Source organism: Brachyistius frenatus, unplaced genomic scaffold (genome assembly GCF_029030835.1).
Source record: "Brachyistius frenatus isolate BFR_SWC_R1_liver_20210118 unplaced genomic scaffold, ASM2903083v1 Contig_507, whole genome shotgun sequence".
NCBI classification, from domain to species: Eukaryota; Metazoa; Chordata; class Actinopteri; family Embiotocidae; genus Brachyistius; species Brachyistius frenatus.
Window position 1 is genome coordinate 32,501 of NW_027211106.1, and position 10,000 is coordinate 42,500.

The window sequence follows — 10,000 nt, forward strand, 5'->3', positions numbered from 1 at the left end:
TAAAAATAGTTCAACAATCTAAGAATAATGTTCCTCAACGTAAAACTACAAAGAATTAGTGGATTTCATCGTCTACGGTTCATAATATCATTAAAAGATTCACAGAATCTGGAGAAATCTCTGAACACAAGGGACAAGGCTGGAAACCAATATTGGATGGTGGTGATCTTCAGGCCCTCAGGCAGCACTGCATTAAAAACACACTATTCTGGAGTGGAAATCACTGCATGGGCTCAGGAACACTTGTGAAAACCATCGTCTGTGAACACAGTTCATTGCTGCGTCCACAAATGATGTTAAAACTCTCCAAAGAAGAAACCAGATAGAGACATGATCCAGAAACACCGCCGCCTTCTCTGGACCGAGATCATTGAAGATGGACTGAGGTGAAGTGGACAACTGTCCTGAGGTCTGATGGATCACAATCTGAGATTCTGTTTGGAAATCATGGACGCTGCATCCTCCAGGTTAAAGAGGAGAGGGACCATCCAGCTTGTTATCAGCTCAGTTCTAAAGCCAGCATCTGTGATGGTACAGGGATGCATTAGTGCACATGGCATGGGTAGCTTGAACATCTGGAAGGAAGCATTAATGCTGAATGATATATTCAGGTTTTGGAGCAACATATGCTGCCATCCAGACAACGTCTCTTTCAGGGAAGGTCTTGTTTATTTCAGCAGAACAACGTCCAACCACATTCTGCACGTATTCCAACAGCATGGTTCTCTAGTAGAAGAGTCCGCTGATAAACTGGCCTCCTGCAATCCAGACCTGTCAATCATTGAAAACATCTGGAGCATCAGGACATGAACAATACAACAAAGGAGACCCTGAACTGTTGAGCAGCTGAAATCCTCTATCAGGCAAGAATGGGACCACATTTCACTTTCAAAACTCCAGAAACTGGTCTCCTCAGTTCCCCAACGTTTCCAGAGTGTTGTTAAAAGAAGAATTGATGCAGCTCAGTGGTGAACATCATCCTGGAACAACTTTATAGAGACGTGTTGCTGCATCACAATGAGCAGATATGATTAATAAAATAAAATAAATTATTGTCTTTGGTCAACTTGCAATTAAATATGAGTTTATGAGATTTGCAAATTATCGCATTCTGTTTTTATTTACATTTTACACATTGTTCCAACTTTTTTGTAAACATGGTTGTACACCTTGTGTGAAGGCAGTGATAAGGTTAACTAACACGCCTCACTTCACTCTAACGTTTAACTTAAAAAGATTTTGAGTTTATTCTGGACTTCTCGGTAGGAAAACGTTACAGTCCTGAATACTTTCAGTAGACATGAGTTGGCTGGGTTATAAAAATGCTGATATTCTGTTCTGGTTTTCACTGTCCTGCTCCGAGCTGCTGCGAACTCCTGCTAATTTCTGCTAACTCCTCCTAACTCCTCTCTCCTCACCTCGGCGCGGAGTTCAGCTAGTTTCTTGTCCATACTGGTTCGAGCTCCCAGTTCGTCCTCCAGGTCCTCGGATATGCGTCCGAGTTCGTCTTGGTGCATTTCCTTCAGCAGGTTGAGCTGGAAGGTTTCGGGGAACGAGGAAGAACAGACACAAGGTCAGAGGGCAGCTGTTGAAAACAGTGGAGGAGCAGAACATCCAGCAATAAACTATTAAACAACTGTTGGGAATGTTAGAGAGTGGAGAAAGGACACAGTCAGTTCACTTCAGACATGAAAGAAATAAACACATCTCTCAGCAGCAGCGTGAATCTGGAGGTGAAGGTGGTTCATCTCCTGCAGCCCTCCTGGTCCTTATCGGATCACTATATCTGTCTCATCTGTCTCCTCACAACCTTCTGCACTTCAGCCTCTTTCATCTACCCCCCCCCACACACACACACACACACACACTTATCGCTGGACTCCCCCCCCCACATCTCTCAACCTCCCACCAACCCTCCTCTACTCTTATCAAACTGATTTCATCCCTCAGTGAGTCTGCTGAGAGCTTCTCTCCCAGATCGCTCTGCTCTCTGCAGCCTGCGCTGCCCCCCAGTGGTGGAGCATCGCCAAGACATGTTTCAGATCAGTGTCTGTCTCATGTCTGAGGAGCTGAACGGAGACATTATGAAGATATGAAGACCTTTGTGGAGCAGATATCAAAAACGACCGCAGGGCCTGACTGTGCAGGTGTCTCACCTGTTTCAGAGCCTGACTGTGCAGGTGTCTCACCTGTTTCAGGTCCTGACTGTGCAGGTGTCTCACCTGTTTCAGGGCCTGACTGTGCAGGTGTCTCACCTGTTTTAGGACCTCCTGCTTGGTCTTGCTGAGCTCCTCGTATTTAAGTTTCCACTGACTGAGGTCGGCCTCCAGTCTCTCGATGGTCTTGCTAAGAGCCAGCTTGTCTCTGGGGAGGACACAAAGACACATGAGAGACTAAAAACCCAATCGTCCTGTTATGATCTCAGTCATTTTTCCTGCTGTCTGGACCACGAGCTGTCCTGCGTGTCTTACTCTCTCTCTTTCAGCAGGACCTTCTGGGCCTCATCCAGGCGCAGCTGCAGGGCGTTGAGTTTGCTGGAGTCTTCCTCCACCGTGCTCACGTCCTCCCACAGCTGCCTGCTGCGTTCCTGCCGGTTCAGACCGGAGGATGAGCGCGAGCCGGCCGGGTTCGCTCCGCTGCTGCTGCTCCCACGGCCGTCCCAGGCCTCCTGATTATCGGTGCCGGCGGCCCGGGATCGCAGAACTGAGTCCAGCAGCTCCAGGTCCTGACAGAGCCGGGGATGGAGACAGGGGACAGAACATGAGACCAGGATGACAGTTTGATGATGTGGAGGTCTGGTCTGGACTCTGGTCTTCTACTGACACACTGGTATCATGGGGATGACAGAGTCTTGTAGGTGTGAGTGCAAAAATATCAATGACATATCAAAACTGACAGAAACATGGAGCCAAGATTTAAAAAAGCAGAATGATCCTTTAAACCAGACTGATACCACTTCAAAGGGTTACAGTCACATGAATAAAGAGAAAAGTAAGACCCAGGATGTTTTGTTTGCATATTAAGCTGCCAGTTTCTGAGTCCCTCCTCAGAAATATTGGCCTCTTTTCAATCTTTCACTCCTCTGTGAGTGTTTCCCGCTCCACCCTGTTTCCTCCCCACCGAAGCTGCAAATCAAACCATTTCATCCCGCCGATGAGCTGAGGTTCCTGCCAACACGCTCTCACAGCACACAGAGTGGCTTCTCATGACCAAACACTTTCTGTTTAATGGCCTTAACAGAAATTAAACATGAACTGTGGAGCCGCTCCGCCTCCCCACACAGTAAATCTGTCTGCTCTGGCACTGAAACAGTGAGAAAGCTCCAATGTTCCCCGCCCGATATCTTTCAAAGCATCTACCACATGTAAAATATTAGTGCTCTGTCTCCCTCAGGATTCATAACTCTGTTTCTTTAAGATATTCATCATGATGCCTTTCAAGAGTTCCTCAGACGTCATCAGAATCTGGTGAGTTTTTCCAGGTATTTGGTCATAAATCAATAAAATAAAAAGTCAAGGAGTCACTACAGTCATCAGGATTCACTGTCTGGTAACCATGAATGTGTGTAGATGGAGTACATCTCACCTGCTGGTGGCACTTAGACTGGATATAAAAGTGTTCGTAGCCTCCGGCTCTGAAAAATGGTTCTGATCCAGAAGTGTCTTCAGCTACAATACCAGCGAGTGCCACTAGAGGTCGGCTCCAAAAAGCCTCCGGCTCCATAGACTCCCATTCAACTTCTCTCATCAAATCCAAAGTGAATCAAATGTGTCCATCAGTTATCTTGGTGTTGTTAGCTAAAGTCACTCCTTCTTATTAGTTTTCTGGAGGTCCATCTGAAAATAATCCCTCATTCATTAGAAAAGAAGATTCAAGAAGACCTGTTTTTGGGGGCGTGTCTGTTTGACCCCCAGCTCGTCCAAATATGGTCACTTCCTGCTCCAAACCGCTCCGAACTAGCAAAGATGGTGACGGACAGAATCTGAACTGGAGGATTCATAACGTTCACAAACCAACGATGACATCACTGCTGGTTGATGACATCACTGTCGTGGTTAATGACCTCACTGATGGTTAATGACATCACTGATGGTTGATGACCTCACTGATGTTTGATGACATCACTGATGGTTGGTACTAGATGCAGATACAGTATGTGAAGACACTTTACTGTTCACTGAGCTGAGTGGACACTACATCAGTGAGACAGCACAGAGGACTGAATGAGGACCAGAAGGAGACAACATCAGACCAAAACCACTCACAGCATCAAGGTCAAAGGTCATCAATCAGGAGTCAGCCAGCCGGAGGAGGAGTAGAGGAGATTCACAGACTTACTGACATGAGAACGCTGTTGATGTAAAGCATGCTGAACATCCACAGTATCATCAGTATCTTTTAGTGTCATTATAACATTTCAGCGCTGCGGTTTGGATGATTTTCACATCTGTGGTTCCAGAAGTTAATGACACCCTTTCAGTTGTGATGATGTGCAGTGAGGTCGACCACCAAACAAAGAGCATGCAGCCGGCTTCATCATCTGCATTACTGACAGTCAGTGTATGTGTGGTATGTTAAATAGAAAACTGTCATTACCGGTGTACTCCAGCAGAGGGAGCCACTGTCACAGATCTCAGTGAGACAATGGTTCTCTGCCACATGTGGAAGTACTCAGTGTGAGAACCAGAACAATGGAGGGAGACAGGAAATGAAGCGGAGCTGTGAGAGAGCAACAGCTAACCGCTGCTCAGAGACCACTGAGACCACCACCTCAAGACCGCCTCAAGACCTCCGCCTCAAGACCTCCGCCTCAAGACCACCGCCTCAAGACCTCCGCCTCAAGACCACCGCCTCAAGACCACCACTCCAACACCGCCACCTCAAGACCACCGCCTCAAGACCACCACTCCAACACCGCCACCTCAAGACCACCGCCTCAAGACCACCGCCTCAAGACCACCACTCCAACACCGCCACCTCAAGACCACCGCCTCAAGACCACCACTCCAACACCGCCACCTCAAGACCACCGCCTCAAGACCTCCGCCTCCAAGACCACCGCCTCAAGATCTCCGCCTCAAGACCACCGCCTCAAGACCACCGCCTCAAGACCACCACTCCAACACCGCCACCTCAAGACCACCGCCTCAAGACCACCACTCCAACACCGCCACCTCAAGACCACCGCCTCAAGACCTCCGCCTCAAGACCACCGCCTCAAGATCTCCGCCTCAAGACCACCGCCTCAAGACCACCGCCTCAAGACCACCACTCCAACACCGCCACCTCAAGACCACCGCCTCAAGACCACCACTCCAACACCGCCACCTCAAGACCACCGCTTCAAGACCTCCGCCTCAAGACCACCGCCTCAAGACCTCCGCCTCAAGACCACCGCTCCAAGACCATCAACTCAACTGATTCATCAGGTGGAACATGAACCTGCTCCTGTTGGAGGCACCGTCCAATCAGACGTCAGCCAGTCTGTAAACATCCCGAGCAGAAACCGAGGCCTGATTTCATGTGCTGTCATCTGTCTGTCTGGAGCTCATCATCACACATTATCAACAACAAACTAATCATACAACATGATGATGTCATTTTAAAGGGCCCCAGGAGCACAAAGACTGAAGAACTATCTCTGAGCTTTTCACCTTTTATATGTCAAAATATTCTTTATGTAATATTTGTGTGAGTGTGTGTGTGTGTGTGTGTGTGGGGGGGGGGCTCTATCTATTTCAGGTCACAGGACAGGTATTTCACTGTGTACGTCTCTGTCAGACACACTGCTGCTGTTTGTTCATGAAAGCCTCTGATGTCAGATGTCTGTGACCCACGGCGGTTCGGTTTGTGTGTTGCTGCCCTGAAGAGTCTCAGGCTGACTGGATTTTTACTGCAGGAGTTATGAAGAAGAGAGTTTCGATGTGTCAACGTGAAAACAAGAGTTCATGCTCTCAAATTCAAAGTCAAGAAAAACACCACTATAGTCTCCAGTGTGGAAGTCTTCCTGCAGAGAGACTGTGGTCTTATTTAAAATGCATCGTGTCTTCCAGCTGTTTGTGACTGTGTTCAGATCAGAAGATGGATAGAATATTATTCACTGGTTCTGACCACAGATTGTTTATAAAAGAGTTCGTATCTTCAGGTCTGTAAAATGGTTCTGATCCAGAAGTGTCTTCAGCTGCAATACCAGCGAGTGCCACTAGAGGTCGTCTCCAAAAAGCCTCCGGCTCCATAGACTCCCATTCAACTTCTCTCATCAAATCCAAAGTGAATAAAATGTGTCCATCAGTTATCTCGGTGTTGTTAGCTAAAGTCACTCCTTCTTCTTAGTTTTCTGGAGGTCCATCTGAAAATAATCCCTCATTCATTAGAAAAGAAGATTCAAGAAGACCTGGTTTTGGGGGCGTGTCTGTTTGATTGACAGGTCTGTGGTGCAGTCAGGTTACAGCTATCGGTCAGTGTCAGTACAGACGAGGCTGAAGGAGACCGGCGGTCAGCTGTTTGCTTCAGGTGGAGGATACAGGACAGAAGTACTGCAGTATGTAGAGTCCTCAGGGAGCAGGAAGAGTGGAGGGTAGTGGGTACTTATAAATAGGACACCCCTAAACACACACACACACACACACACACACACACACACACACACACACACACACACACACACTCACTCACTCACTCACTCACACACACACACACACACACACACACATTCACACACACACACACACTCACACTCACACTCACACACTCACACACACTCTCACACTCACACTCACACACACACAATTACACTCACTCACACACACACACACACACACACACACACACACACACACACACACACACACACACACACACACACACACACACACACACACACACACACAATTACACTCACACATACACACACTCACACATACACATACGCGCCCAGCAGGGCTGTTTTAAACAGTATCCAGAGTGTCCTACATTCAGGGAGGCTCATGTCACATGGAGCAGCAGAGAACAGGAGAACACTGATTCATATCTCCAGATATATCAGGAGGCGGTCCTCCAATAATAATACTAACATGACCTCAAACAAAGGTCTAATAACCTTCATGTGGGTTTTTAATGGGAAATAACATGTAAAACAACATGAGTTCCTTCTCGTGAATTCAATCATTTTCTTTGTCAGTGGATGTTTTTGTCTTCAGGTCAGTGCAGTAATTAAATATTTATTACACACTCACTGTCTGTTGATCCATCTTCTCTCTGTCCAGGTCCACATCCCGTACTGGTTCTGGTTCTGGAGATCCGGGCGGCCCCTCCCCCATCCTGTCCAGCTTCACGTCCGTGTGGACCTGAGAGGAGGAGGAGGAGGCCGGGGAGGCCGGAGGGATGGACGGAGAGGAGGAGGACGAAGCACCGCGAGGGTGTGCAGGAGAGGTAGCGGGAGAGGCGGCCGCCGGAGGAGGAGCCGTGTGGTCGCCATGGAGACGCAGCGTCTCCTGACGGAGCGTTTCGTTCTCCGAAGCGAGCTCCTGCCGCTCCCGCCGAACACCGGTCAGCTCCTTGGTGAGGGTGTCCAGCCGCTGACGCAGCTGACGGACCTCGTCACGGGCTCGGTTCCGCTCTGCTCGGACCTGCAGAACAGACAGAGCCGACTGATACCAGAGAACCACCCTCCACCCTCTGCCCTCCATCCTCCTCCCTCCGCCCTCCACCCTCCTCCCTCCGCTCCCCACCCTCCTCCCTTCATCCTCCACCCTCCTCCCTCTGCCTTCCATCCTGCACCCTCCATCCTCCTCCCTCCTCCCTCCGCCCCCCTCCCTCCACCCTCCGCCCTCCTCCCTCCAACCTCCTCCCTTCATCCTCCACCCTCCTCCCTTTGCCTTCCACCCTGCACCCTTCATCCTCCGTCCTCCTCCCTCCGTCCTCCGTCCTCCTCCATGCTCCGCCCTCCACCCTCCTACTGCTGCCTGAACATAGTGTTTTAAAGGAAGGCTCAGTGGTAGAGAGGAAGCTCTATAACATGTCAGTGAAACATGAGTGAAGATGTGTTTGAGTCCGGTCGTGCAGCTGGACCAAAGACGTGTCCAGATGTGTTTGAGTCCGGTCGTGCAGCTGGACCAAAGACGTGTCCAGATGTGTTTGAGTCCGGTCGTGCAGCTGGACCAAAGACGTGTCCAGATGTGTTTGAGTCCGGTCGTGCAGCTGGACCAAAGACGTGTCCAGATGTGTTTGAGTCCGGTCGTGCAGCTGGACCAAAGACGTGTCCAGATGTGTTAGAGTCCGGTCGTGCAGCTGGACCAAAGACGTGTCCAGATGTGTTTGAGTCCGGTCGTGCAGCTGGACCAAAGACGTGTCCAGATGTGTTAGAGTCCGGTCGTGCAGCTGGACCACAGACGTGTCCAGATGTCCTCTCTCGGATCGGTGAACCCACCTTGCTCCACTTCTCCCTCCAGTTGGCAGTGCAGTCCGACCACCACCGCATGGTCTTCTCCATCTGGGCCGCTCTCGCTCTCGCCTCCTCCAGCTCCCGCAGCCTCAGCTCCTCCCTGCTCTCCCAGTCGCCCCCAGCTCCTTCTCCCATGGCCCCCAGGGAGCACAGCCCCAGGCCGCTCAGCCCGGGCGACAGCAGCAGCGGGGGGCTTGAGCTGGGCGTCCCTCCGCTGGGGCTGGGGGTGTGGGTGAGGCTGTCCGGGGAGCGGACCCCCCGGTCGGAGCCCAGACCCAGGCTGCAAAGCAGACCGCCCCCGGATGACTTCCCACCCTCGGACAGGTGGGGGCTGGGAGTGTGATTCATGGTGGAGGGACAGTGGGGGGGTTGTCGGCAGAGAGCTTCAGGAGAGCATCGTCCTCTTCAGCCTCTGATCAACCTGCAGACACAAACACAGCAAATGTAACTCAGCCGTGACAGGAAGTGACACATGCATGTAAGTTGGAACGCTGAGTCATCATTGACTGTCCTCCTGCAGTCCAGACCGTCAGCCAATTAGAAAGTTTGGCGCATTATGAAACTAAAAATACAACAAAGGAGACCCTGAACTGTTGAGCAGCTAAAATCCTCTATCAGGCAAGAATGGGACCACATTTCACTTTCAAAACTCCAGAAACTGGTCTCCTCAGTTCCCCAACGTTTCCAGAATGTTGTTAAAAGAAGAGTTGATGCAGCTCAGTGGTGAACATGATCCTGGAACAACTTATAGAGACGTGATGCTGCCATCAGATTCACAATGAGAAGATATCTTTATAAAACAACAACATTTTTCCGTTTCAACATCTGATTTGTCGTCTTTGGTTTATTTTCAATTAAAAATGGGTTTAAGAGATTTGCAAATCATTGCATTGTTTTTTGATTTACATTTTACACATCGTCCCACCTTTCTGGAAACAGGGTCACGTACGACCCTGTTTCCAAAATGGTTTTAAGCTCCATTTTATGTAATTCAGATGTGTGTGTTTGAAAAACCGTTTTGGAGGATTTTCAAAATAAAATAAAATGTGCTGTAATATAAAGAAACAGACACATTCATCACACTGAACATTTAAAGAGCCGCTGTCTCAGTGTCCTCCGTCTGTCTGTCTCAGTGTCCTCCGCCTGTCTTTGTGTCCTCCATCTGTCTGTCTCAGCATCGTCCGTCTGTCTCAGTGTCCTCCGTCTGTCTGTCTCAGCATCCTCCGTCTGTCTCAGTGTCCTCAGTCTGTCTGTCTCAGTGTCCTCTGTCTCTTCATGAGTCCAGGATGCTGAGACGTTTCTCTGGCTGGATGTTTTCCTCTTGTTATTGTGCCTCACGATGAACTAAGCACCAATCAGACGTCTCCCTGATTCCCTCCACCAATGACTATGTTCATGTTTTAATACTTTTCATTTACATATTTTGTCCTTCCTCCATCCCATAATCATCTCTAGTTTCTGGGAGTCCCGTCTTTGGTTCCTGGAGCGGTTCAATCTCCCTGTAAGGATCTGATCTGATCTCTGCTGCTGCTGCCAGAAATCCTGCAGAAAAATACC

General features: G+C 49.4%; 1 protein-coding gene across 1 annotated transcript in view; it reads right to left on the bottom strand.

Moving 5' to 3' along the window:
• ccdc102a (coiled-coil domain containing 102A) overlaps positions 1-10,000 on the bottom strand; it is a 48,103-nt gene that overhangs the window by 13,680 nt on the left and 24,423 nt on the right. The window contains exons 2-6 of the mRNA XM_069687925.1: positions 8,429-8,864; positions 7,236-7,628; positions 2,472-2,725; positions 2,256-2,364; positions 1,419-1,535 (exon numbers count right to left, since the gene is read on the bottom strand). Of these exons, the coding sequence (XP_069544026.1) occupies positions 1,419-1,535; positions 2,256-2,364; positions 2,472-2,725; positions 7,236-7,628; positions 8,429-8,791 (1,236 nt within the window). The 5' untranslated portion in view covers positions 8,792-8,864. The remainder of the gene's footprint in view (positions 1-1,418; positions 1,536-2,255; positions 2,365-2,471; positions 2,726-7,235; positions 7,629-8,428; positions 8,865-10,000) is intronic.